Raw genomic sequence first — 12,497 nt, 5'->3', positions numbered from 1 at the left:
TCAAAAGTGGTCTTGGTTTGGAAGAACAGGTGTTCAGAAGAAGTTAAACCATTGTTGCGTTGACAACCAGCTCACTGTGTTGAGTCACTAACTTCAGTGCTCAGGTTCGGTCGTCCTTCTCACCTTTTTGCTTCCCCTTCCTTAATTAACCTCACTGCTACTGAATGTCTGCATTGAGTGCAACGTCTAATGGTACAGGTGTTTTATTTCTGTCTCTCTTTCCCTCTCTTTATCTCTCGCTTCCTCCCTCCCTCCCTCCCTTTCTCTCTCTCTCTCTCTCTCTCTCTCTCTCTCTCTCTCTCTCTCTCTCTCTCTCTCTTTCTCTTTCAGCTGCTCAGTCCATTGAGCCTCATACAAATACACTGTTTCAGTCCAAGTTGAACATTAGGTCGAACCCAATGCAACATGAGTAAATGTTACAGTCATGTGATCTAAGGGGGAGGGCAGCGACAGTCAACTAACCTCATGGGAGCATGAAGTTGGTTTAACATTCGCATGGTAAACCAGAGAGGTATTAACCTTCCCAAATTACGACAAAGTAAACTTGTAGAAAAACTGTTTAACTACATTGAAAAAATGTTCAGGCCTGCATGCTGTGTTTTAATTTCTATATTATGTAGCTTTGCATTCAATTAAAGGATAATCTCTTTCCAATGCTGTTACAAAGGCCAGCGTCCTCTCTCATGTTATGAGCAGCATCACCCACTCAAATGAAACAACAATGTAATTCTTTGAATACGATTTTCCAACGCAATCCTTTCATTCTGCATGGTCTTTGGTTTTATTATTGGCACAGATGTCACAAGCCTTAAAAGCATTGCAGACAAGTATGCCATTAAACTAAATATGCGTAATACCTTTCCCAGTCATCAGTTTATATAATAAGCAATAAACTAGAGAAAAACAGATTTAAAAAGCGGAGATTGTGCTTTTAATTCACAAATAGTTCACATTCTTGCTTTTTTTTCACAAACATGATTTTTTTAGATCATTGGGGGGCTTTTATAACAACAGGAGGACCTTTGACATCTGAGCTTGTTCATGTTTAACTTAGTCTTTGAAAGGGCACTAGATGATTTTCACATTTGCATTGTGTGAGGAAATCACAGACAGATACTGGATTCTCAGCTGAGATAATAGGGGGTTTGAATGCCATTTAAATATGGAAATGTAACATTGGTTCCCCTTTACTGTTATACAGCCATGGTGCTCCACACGACCATAAAAGATCTTAACTGATTTAGGATTAAAAGTCTGATTTTCAAGTGTATATTTCTACTTTGAGTACAATATAAGAAGTTTGCTGAGCAGTGTTGCAGAACCGTTAAAAGCAAGCATATATTTGGTGAACTACAATCTTGATTTTAACATTGCATAATAGATGGGTCACAATGGACAATTGTTAACTGTATCAAAACCAGTGATTAGACTTTTTTCTTAAATGTTACGGTCTGGAATTTGAAAGCAGAAAAAGTATTATAAAAAACGAATTTATTTCATTTTAATAACACCTGAGACACCTGCAGTCATACTTACAGGCAAAGTCCCACTGGGCACTGACACATCAGATAAGGTGCGCTCTGAACCAGCAAACAGAAAAATCTTTAAAACCACACTGTTCAAATAAAACAGGAAAGACCAGGATATGAACCATATATTTATGCACACATAAGTGTATGTTGAAATACATCAACGGTGAGTATAAAGTGAAAGGTGTGTAAAGTGAAAGGGTTGCAAATACAATGCACATGCTGCAGTCATTGCCAGGTCTGTGGGTAAAAGATAGTATTGTAAAATTGGCAGCTATTTGTAGTTACGCACGTACGTATATATGAATATGTAAAGGAAGGTGTGCCATCTGGTGGACAAAACCAAAAGTGTTTCAAGTGGTTAAACAAGATACGACCTTAACCGAAATAAGCAAATACAAACTTATATAGCAAAAAAAAAATGTGTTATATAATATTAGACTGAAGAACAAAAAAGCTTTTTTCTGCCCGGAGTTGATGGCGACTTTTATTTTGGCTTTATGCGGAAGTGAAAGACAGTTCCTGTATTCGCGTAGTTCATTGGCGTTTTAGCACACGGTGCGTGTAACGCATGTGTTGATAGGTCAGCTGTATATATACGTGTCAGTGGAAATGTAAACTTTAACTGAATCGAAAAAACGGCTTGAGATATAAGAATGGATTCGTTTTAATTACTCCTTTAGCAAATTAACGACAACGCCCCCTGCAATGGAGGTAAAACTAGAACATCTCTGGCTAACATTCTCAGTTTTTCGGTCTTGTATACTGTATTTAAAGAATAGACAACATGCACGACCAGCTGTCAAAATTAGTTTAATACAATAGTGCTGCAACATTATATTCAGCATTTACGACAACATTAAGACAGTAGTATTTAACTGTATGATTTCGAGTAAGAAATACATAATTTATGTGATTATTTTAATGTGTGTAACGTTAATGTTGATATTGAAATCTATTTTAACAGAACATCCAGAATCTCCCTATTGACATCCAAACTTGTAAACTGCTGGGTAACGCTGCTTTATCTTGATTTATACAGAATTTTAATGCACATTTCCTTTAAATGTGAAATTGTTTGCCTTTTTTATGTGGCTTGTGTACATTAATACATAAACCAAGTACTTGGCATGTGTCAACACAAATGTACAAGTACACCAGAGTCAAATCAAAGATGTATCACGTCTTGCCTTTTTCTCCATCTTTCAGACTGGTTGGTGGACAGGAGGCACTGCACACTCAAATGGCAAACTGCAGTTATGAGCATTAGAGAGAAAATCAATGCTGCCATTCAGGATATGCCAGAAAATGAAGAAATCAAACAACTGCTCTCTGGATCATGTAAAAATACATACATGTATACTTAGCTGTTGTCTGAAATTCATTCATTTGGTGTTTCTTTTTGGATCTGTATAATTCATAGATTTTTAACGCTGTTTTTGCAGATATTCATTATTTCCATTGCTTACAAATAATTGAAATATTGAAAAAAACAGAAGCGTCCACCAAAAATATTTTTGGCAGATATTCATCACAAAGGATGAAGGTAATGCCGCACTCCTCTGCTGCTTTGATTTGCTTTGAATGCATAGTACATGCGCTGTAAATACAAAAGGTTTTATGCATTTTATTTTACATCACCAGGACTGGCAAGAGATTGTATCCAACTATGAAAAAGACAATGTCTTTTTAGGTGAAACAGAATTTCCTTTTTTCTGTAATATTATTTTAAACAAACAACAGTCAGTGTAAACGATGTGTGGTTTTTTTTACCCTAGCTGAAGTGGCCAGTTTGTTAGTTCGTAATGTAAATTATGAAGGGCCTGCTTTAAGGAAACAGGTGTCTAAAGCTCAGCAACTACAGCAGGAGCTGAGTCGACGAGAAGTGGAGTGTCAGAGAGGCGCTGCAGACATGAGGGAAGGGTATTACACGGCCTGTAAGCAGTACGGTATAAAGGTATGTTAGTGATGGTTCATTCAGTTACAGCGGTGTCAGTTTGTGGAGTTTTACCAATACTAACCTATAACTTTACTATGTAACAGGGTGAAAATGTGGCAAGGGAGTTGCAAGCACTGGTTAAAGATCTGCCTGTTGTTTTAGAGGAAGCTGGTAAAAAAGCAGTCTGTCTGGAAGAACCTCTAGAATTTTACACAGCCTTCACGAATTTCGCCTGTGGCTGGTAAATGTTATGCTGTCCAACAATATCCTTTGTATATAGCTGCTTTACTTCAGAGGTAGAAGCCTGACATATTCTACCGTTTTTTTAGGTCTGAGGAAGTACTACCCATGTTGAGGTTTGTCCAGAAGAAAGGAAACACAACTGTGTATGAATGGAAAACGGGAAATGTGCCCACAGTTATTGAGAGACCTTTGATGGAGGAAGCACCACCTGATGTTGTCACAGAAGAGACGGTGAGATTTTGCGATGTTTGAGTTCGAGTTTCGTAATAGACACTGATCTGATAATAAATACAATTGTAACTTAATGTCTTTTATCTGAAAGTGATTTACCAATGTTATCTCCACAGATTGACTGGGGTGACATTGGGAGTGGTGCTGCGACAGAGGAGGTGAATTTTGGGATCACTGTGGAGGATGGCGTGGACTGGGGTATAAGCCTAGAATCTGGCGCAGAGGTAAAACATTTTCTAGCTTCGCATTTTAAATATCACAGTTAGAAATCTCTCATGATGTAGTCTAAGATTGTGAACTAATTCACTTTAGGAAACTGGTGGTGTTGACTGGGGAGATGCTGAATCTGCCCTGGTGGAAATTGAAGTTGTGGATGTGGGCACCGATTGTAAGTGAGTTTGGAATTACCTTTGTCATAAATCCGGTACATTAGAAAAAGCATGTTTATGTGTGCACAGTTTCTGGTAAATCTAGATATAATGCCTTACCTATGTATTGACTCATTTTACTACGATTACATTTGTAAATGCAGAAGAATTCTGCAAATTTTCTTTTTAAATCGGCAGTGTAAGTATTTTATCTGGTCCGGTTGATGTGTCTCAATATTTATAAGACATTCTAAGTTCTGGGGTTTTGTTGACAGGTCCTGATGGCATTGCCAGAGGTGAGGATGCTCTTTCTCTTTTGGAAAACTCGCAGGCACGTGACCAGTTCATCGATGAACTGATGGAGGTATGACAGCTCACTCCTACTACGAATAAATATGAATAATTTAAAATTCTTCTTTAAACTAAACATTGTCTCTCTGTGTGTTAGTTGGAAGTGTTCCTGTGTCAGCGACTGAGTGAGATGGATGAAGAAGGTAATGTGGTTTCTATGAGTCAGTTCCAGCTCGCGCCCTCAGTGATCCAGAACCAGACTCCAGAGCGCGTACAGGTCATGCTGAAAGAGTTGCGTGCCCTGCTCACTGGGCTCACATCGCAACGAATGCAGCACCTCTTTATGATCCAGGCATCACCACGGTAATCACTTCCACACATAACCTTTACAAACTATTCGGACATCTTTCTTATTGTTTACACGTTTTCAAAGCGAGCGCAGGAATCGCACATGAACTGGTCTGTGTGTGTTTGTGTCTCAGTTATGTGGAGCGTGTGTCTGATATACTGCGACAGAAACTCAAGCAGTCTGCTATCTTACTGCTGAAGTGTGGCACTTTGGCCGAAAAGCGGCAGGAGGCACTTGAGGAACAGGCTAATTTGGAACCCCGCATTGATTTGCTGGCTGCCCGCACTAAGGAACTCCAGAAACTGGTACAGGAACTTATCATATGTGGTGTATCATAAATGTGCTGTATTGCAGTGGCGTGATTTCTTTCTTATTTACTTCTCTATCTCTATAAAAATGTGAATAGCATTTTAGCCATAACATAGTTAATTAAAATCTGTTTCTCTAGAATGTAGTTCAAATGGCAACAGGGGTAACATAGAAAAGCTGCTGTTTAAATACACTTCGATTAAACGTCATGGTAAACATCATTTACTGAAAACAAATGAATCAGCTCTAATAAACAAAAGTTAAAAGCTCCCTCTGTCCCTCTCTTGCACACACAGATCGAAGCTGACATCTCAAAACGATACAACAACCGGCCGGTCAACCTCATGGGTGTGCATGTGTGACCAAGAAGACATTTTTTGTTCCACAGATATATCACAAAAATAAATGTTTTATACTCAATAAAATTGTTGGCTTTGTTTTGTTGTAATTACTTGAAAAGCTATAGACTGAAGACTCTGTACAGCTCAAGTTCAGATTTGTAGGCACAGTTTACCCAAAATAAAAATGCTTTTCAGATTTGGAACAGCTTGACGGTTGAGTAAATGAAGACTAAATTTTAATTTGGGGTGAACTGTCCCTTTAAGAAAATAAACTGAAAAAGAGGGTGTTACTTTTTGGGCCCTAGTTTTGTAAGAAAAAAGCCTAAATACTGGTTAATTTTTTTTTCATATTCACTACTGTTTATGTGTGAACATTTTAAACACTCTTTTCCTTTAATTCTTCACCAATGGAGTTAAACCCCCATTAAATTGCAAGTAATCTAATTGTTTTACTTCAGTTTTCTTGTAACCTTACCACTCAGCTAAAAGCGTCTAAACCATGAATCACCCCTAATGCTTTAGCACTATGTTGTGTCTCTTTTGCCCTGGAGCAGCTGGTTTAATCACATGGCTGAAACACATTACGCTCACAAGATTGAGGATCTAATGGCAATAATCTTTACACACCCCCTACATCTAAGACAAGGCAGCGACTGTAAAGGATTACAGCTCAACACATTTTGCATGCTTTGTATTAGAGGTTGTGTTGATCACGGTGACATTTAAACACTTATTGAGTCCCATAGCTGAAGTGGTAGAGTATGCGACATACTGATAAACGTAGAGCCTGAATGCCCTGTAAGTGCTTTGTATAAGTGTCCACCAAATTTCATAAACGTGAAAATATTATCTGTGGCATATTCTCCGGTGGTTTTCAAAATCCGAAAGTCGTGCTCCAGAATTACACATGCATGCATGCACACGCATCCATCATCTCTCGCCATTCTCCTTCCCCCCTCATCTCTGATGAAGCTATGATAAGTAGGGGCTTGCGTTCTGCCCAATCATTCCCTGTGCCATCAATCAGACCAGACAGACCCCTGTTTACTGACACAAAAGCCTCAAACGCCAGCCATCACAAACACTTTGTTTTCCTCCTATAGACAAGAGCAGAATAACAAGTCAAAGGTCTAAGCATTTATCAAATATCCCACTGAAACACCATTCTCATACTGATTAAAAGCCTAAAATTGTCACCAATCAAATTTTTTCCAAGCTTAAAAGCTTTTCGCTTGTTTTTTGTTTATTGAAAATCCCCCGTCCCTGCAATGGGCAGATGCTCAGAGGCGATGGCCAGGGTAGGACCCAGACTGCTGTGGCCCAGAAGGCTAAGGTTGCCAAGACAACTGGCCCAGCACCCCTGCTGTTGTCACTCCGCCTGTGTCGCTCAGTCATTGATTCTCTCCATCTTACCAGCTCACCACATGCAGCTTGCATTGTTCTCAATGGCCCTCATTGAGATGGCATTATCCCGAATAATACACCTACCATCTCTCCCACATCTATTTTACCCTTTCCATAGTGTGACACATAAATAATAAAATATATCAACAGACAAAGATGTTTTCAAACAAATTTTAAATAACGACATCAAAAATTTCAAAGGTCTAATAACAATAGGCACATTCATGTTTCATTATTTAATAACAAAAACTACTTACATAAAGCTATGTTGTCATTAAGACCATCATCAAATAAGAAACACATTGAAAATACGACGTGAATAAACGTTCACACTCTATGACGTTCCTTGCGCACGGATATTTCCTGAAATTCTAATCATCCATTAAATACAAAATATAAAAACGTTCACAGAGACAAACATTAATACCTAAACATTTGATATCTACGCATCGCCTGTGCTCTTAGCAGCCAGAGGCCTTCACGGATGCAACATTTTGATTTATCTGGAATCTCTACGCTGGAATCACATCAGTAACGCCACATTGGTCAGTAACCAAATGACTATTGTGAGATGATCGTGACATTCTTTGAAGCACATCATTGTATAGAACTTTTGTATAATTAACACAAATAGTTTAACTGAAAACAACCGATATCCAATAAACATACATTTCAATTCTGGTCCATCATATCTAAGTGCTGACTGTTGGATCTTGATACACTAAGAACTCTAGACTCATATTGGCCTGAGGGTGAAGGTTTCTTTCTCAACCTCTTGGCTTCGTTTTGCAGTTTCTGGCGGATGTAGCCCTTGATCTCTGCATCGGTCTTGCCAGGAAAGAAATACTGAACTGTTCCTGCAACATTACAATAGAATTCTCAATACGTTGCAGTGTGTCAAGAAGAAAAGAAACAAAATGAACAGAAAAGTATCTTACTTAATATTGCCTGGACCTCTTCGGAGGGAAGAGCAGGCTTTGGTTGGCCCCTTTTGTTGTATACAACTCCAGATATAGAGTGAGAAGCTAGGCAATCTCTCTCATAGAGTCCACGGAGAAGGTCATTGGTCAGTTTTTGGGCAGTGGTGCCTGTGTTACACCTCTCCAAAAGTTCAGGGGTGATGAACTGGGCAGGACATAAAATATTAATATTATATACATTTGATAATGCTGTTTCTTTAGATATAAACAGTTGTACAATACAATAATATATGCATTACAATATAATACACAATTATAGGATACTCACGAAAGAAATTATTAATAACAAATTGTGATTAAATTATAAATAATGTGTCTTCTTATCTTATTTCTAGACTCGTCTTTTGGTCGAGCACCCGCAGAAGGTTTTCTGGATGTGCGCACAGTCCTCTAATTTCATTTACCTCTGTAAAGAGCCCATCTTTGTGAGGATTCTGAGTAGTTTCATTAGGTTTCTGTGTTCCTGGTCCCTGGTTTATCCAGTGTCCATTCACAACAGCTGGAGCAGACCGCATGTCTGGTATCACTACATCCACCTCAACAGGCACCTGTGCCACGCTCGGAGAAACTAAAAGTGAGGCCCCGCTGTCCCCATTTGACCACATATGGGTCTTCTCGATGAGAACTTCCAGATTTTTGGCCAGCTTTCCACATGCTGTAGTGATTTAATCACAACAATAACAAAACATTCAAGAAATATATTCAATGCATCAAAGTAGAAACGAAGGAAAGTAAAAGATATTCATTTACCTGTAAGGCACCTAAGTTGTTCTTTCAAGTCCTCCATTTCCTTCTGCATGCATAAGACCATGGCAATGAGCTCCTTCTTCGAATAAGACTGTAAATAATGAGCCTCCTGCTATAACAAACAGTACACAAAGCTCACGTCTAGAATGTCAACAAGCAAATGTCTTGAATACTAAGTGAACAAGCAACTGTCATCCTACCTCGGTCTCGGAAGCAGGTGGACTGTCAGTGTAGAGGTCTGCGGAAGAACAATCCAGCTCATTAACCTGTCATGACAAGAAAGAATCCTAATATTCTCTATTTAGCCAAATCACGTGTAACCACAGATTCTTTCATATTTAATATTATAATGATAAAATTGTGACTTTGTCATTGCCGGTTCATATTAAAGCTTTAGAGAAGATGAAATGATTTGTGCAGCTCTCCTGCAATGGTCACAGGTAGATTCTTCTAAATGCATAAAAATCGAAATGGTCAAGCTACTTGTATTTCTCAAGGTGCATTTTGTAAGGGCACCACCAATAAAATAGAAAGGAGTTGCTTTCCAACTTTACAAACTTTTAGATTAAGATTTCAAATGACAAAAGTTTTATACAAGTCGTGTACTTGTTTTTGAAGGGAAATGATTACGAAGCTGTTGTGGTGAACGCCTGATTGTGGTTCGATCAAATGGAGTATTGTACCATGCTTTACCCTATTGTTCTCCATTAGCGGCCGGGCATGGCTGCCTGCCCTGCCTCACACCACTGCTCCGGGGTATCAATCTGCACGGTGTTTTACCGAAGGCGCGAAAAAGTGTTGTTGTTCACCAACAACAGTAAATTGGAGAGATTGTTGAGTGAAATGTTGATAACAACCGACGAGTAACAACTAACGTTAGGGCAATCAAAACAGAAGGCATTTGCGGTCCGTTTCCCTTGTCAAAATGCATCAAAAATAAACATCAAACACACATTTTTAGTAAAAGCCCGAACCTTCATATCTAACTTATGAAAACCGGCATCGGATGATATATTCCCTTCTGCTTTCTCTTTGGCAGGATACATTTTTCTCCGTTTCTGTGCACCGTTCTGTTGGACAGACAGTCGGGATGACATGATACAAATGATTATTTTGGGATAAAACGCATGCCATTAACAATGCTATTAAACACTTAAAACGCGTTCGTCTTACACTGAAGCAGTCCGCTTTTTGTTCCTCTTCCTCGTCTTCTTCATTTTCGTAGTCAAGAATACGCTGGGCTTTTGTTTTCCTTCTCATTTCTCTCCCATTATTTTATTTGCGAGCGAGAAAAAGGGACTCCACTCTGCATAATGCAGTTACGCTCTATTAGACTAAAAATGATACGAGTCTGAGGTTTGAAGGCAATCGCTGTCGGTCTATAGAGATAGCGACAACTATGTTTCTTGCGACGATTGTACTCGGATCAAATACTTCAGAGTGAATCCATGAAGAAGACTTTGCCGAGAAATTACACGGAGATCAGAAGCAAACGCACCGTAGCGTAACGTGGCACGAGCTCGAGTCCCGTCTCGACTGAATCTAACGGCAGATCCTCAGAACAACAGGAAATCCCTTGCAAAAATTTACCATGGTAACCCTTGTTTCCGCCAAAATACCCTAGTACATTTATAGTTACTGCGGTTGAAGTATAATAAATTAAACAGAATAATATTCAAAGCGCGCAGAAGCTGTCGGAAACATAGTTTTTTGGGGGGGGTACCAAGTTAGTTGTACTGCAATAACTGAGTAATAATGGTATGTTGGAGAAACTATGGTAACCATGGTAAATATTTTTAAGCGGCGTCCTTATAAATGAAATTTCCATCCTTTATAAACGAAGCAGACTACATTATTAACCTTTGGGCTTTCCACTGGTGTTGTCGTGGGTATTTCTGTCGGCAGACATACACGTTTACATCATATTTATCCAGATCATTGAGAGAGTTAGATTCGTCATCCACTTTTATGAAAGATTCCTTGAGGCCTCAACAAAATAATTACTTTACAGCAAATTAGAGATTTCAACTTGAAAAATCCATTTCTCCAATATACCTGTGCAGATGCGGTAACTGATATGGTAACTTAATTTAATAATATAAAGTCTAAACAATAACTGCAGTAGAATTTTTAATCAACTTTTTTACCATGGTAAACATGCAGAAAAAAAACTGTTTAATTAAAGCTAAAGTCCACATTCACATGGTGGGGGTCCTAAAACTTGTTTTCATAAGGTTTGTTCAACTTCTAATTGACATCTAGTCTGAAAAGCCATAGGCACATGGTCACTGTATTTACACTGGTAAGGATGCAACTCAATAGAAAACAGTAGCTATACTTTGTTTAGTTCAACTCCACTAGTTTATACTAATAACGATTCCTGGAACAAAGAAACCTTCTTTTAAATGTTGTCTGATCAATTCATGTGACCGATGTTTACTGACGCTTTCATTTCCACGATTCTTTTTCACTAATCAATTATTATGCTTCTCTCTAATGTTTCTTTGGTAACTCCTGACTTCTACGGCATAATAGCATGTTTGTTCGGAATGAACAACAGTATGTTGTAAAGTAACACACACATACCACAGTAATATGCAAATATGCATTTTTGGTCAAAATCACCTAACATAATACAAAATGTGTATCTTGTTGATCTCTTGTTGGCCATGGTAGTCAGTGATTCTAATTTATTTCATATTATAGCATAATATTATTATCATTACATTATCGAATAGCATTTCATCAGTTTCAGCTGTAGTTTGAAACACTAACCTAGAAACTCCTAAAATTCAAAGTTAGACTAATCAAAATGATGACATATGAATTGTTAATATTCTTGCATTCCTTTATTAAATCAACTGTATTTCTGAGGATTTAGATGCAACTATATATTGAATTCATTATTGCCAGCCAGTACAGTGACATTACTTTAGAATAGGAATCCCGCACAAATCACAAGTCATTCACATCGACATGGGTATACTGTTGAACTAATTCTGAATGTTGAATGAAGCTGTATGGTTTTTTAAATGCTTGTTATGAGAAAGGCCCAAGGAAAGGGGTTTTAATTTAAATAAGCAGTTGCAATTTCATTACATCAGACAATTGTGCCACATTACAGCAACTGATTGCACACAAAATGCCGTTAAATATTTTGAGCTTTTAAATGAGAACTAAAGGGAGGATGGTGCTTATTTTCACTTTCATTTAAACTCCAGTGAATATGTCGTAGATATAATGACAGCTACCCCATTCTCCCTTATAGTATGTAGCGTTTAAAGTGTTTTCTCTTTAACAGCCATTTAAGCACAATAACAGCCTATACATTATGAATTATTTTTTTCACCTCTCAGCTCTAGTGGACATCCATTTGAACGTGACCTCTGGGCTGTCATTAGAGTCTAATGAGTGCCATCTAGTGGCTCGTGGTTAGAACAGTTAGAACAGAAAAATAATATGGGGATTACAGATGATATCCATTCATACACATCAAAACCTTAAATTAACTTTTTAACAAAATAACAAAGACATGCAGCTTAATGGCCTTTTGGTTGGTGAGTGTGTGTCTGCGAGTCCCCACGGATGGATTGCCAAAAGAGGCACCCTCATTTTTCAATTTAAATGAGAAAACTGCATTAACTTAATAAAACAAATTTCAAATAGTTGAGAAAAAGAATTTTGCGTTTATATTCGGATTTAAGTGAATGTGTTTTCACACTTTAAATTGCTTCCTAATTTTTGACGCTCCATACAGAAGTGGAAC

The 12,497-nt window shown here is 38.1% G+C and overlaps 2 protein-coding genes across 5 annotated transcripts; one reads left to right on the top strand and one right to left on the bottom strand.

The window, feature by feature from the left end:
- Positions 1-2,073: 2,073 nt before the first annotated feature.
- Positions 2,074-5,696, top strand: cdk5rap3 (CDK5 regulatory subunit associated protein 3). Its single transcript, XM_056771468.1, has 14 exons — positions 2,074-2,243; positions 2,497-2,542; positions 2,739-2,870; positions 2,975-3,075; positions 3,174-3,222; positions 3,308-3,486; positions 3,573-3,709; positions 3,798-3,942; positions 4,059-4,166; positions 4,255-4,330; positions 4,586-4,674; positions 4,759-4,964; positions 5,084-5,255; positions 5,556-5,696. Exons 1-14 carry the CDS (start codon positions 2,238-2,240, stop codon positions 5,619-5,621), a joined length of 1,512 nt encoding a protein of 503 aa, XP_056627446.1. The 5' UTR covers positions 2,074-2,237; the 3' UTR covers positions 5,622-5,696.
- A 1,529-nt stretch (positions 5,697-7,225) lies between these two features.
- Positions 7,226-10,552, bottom strand: si:ch211-194k22.8 (uncharacterized). Of its 4 annotated transcripts, none has more exons than XM_056771446.1 (7): positions 9,905-10,552; positions 9,706-9,801; positions 8,932-8,997; positions 8,735-8,840; positions 8,389-8,639; positions 7,943-8,129; positions 7,226-7,861 (listed from the first exon to the last, which is right to left on the bottom strand). In XM_056771446.1, exons 1-7 carry the CDS (start codon positions 9,989-9,991, stop codon positions 7,677-7,679), a joined length of 978 nt encoding a protein of 325 aa, XP_056627424.1. In that variant the 5' UTR covers positions 9,992-10,552; the 3' UTR covers positions 7,226-7,676. The 4 variants fall into 4 exon arrangements, with proteins under 4 accessions (XP_056627424.1, XP_056627423.1, XP_056627425.1 ...); XM_056771445.1 differs by having other exon boundaries at positions 8,735-8,843; positions 9,905-10,550; XM_056771447.1 differs by lacking the exon at positions 9,706-9,801 and having other exon boundaries at positions 8,735-8,843.
- Positions 10,553-12,497: the final 1,945 nt, after the last annotated feature.

The sequence above is a fragment of the Triplophysa dalaica genome, chromosome 17 (genome assembly GCF_015846415.1).
Source record: "Triplophysa dalaica isolate WHDGS20190420 chromosome 17, ASM1584641v1, whole genome shotgun sequence".
Classification (NCBI taxonomy): Eukaryota; Metazoa; Chordata; class Actinopteri; order Cypriniformes; family Nemacheilidae; genus Triplophysa; species Triplophysa dalaica.
Note: the sequence above shows the minus strand (reverse complement) of the source record. Positions and strands in the feature narration are given on the sequence as shown.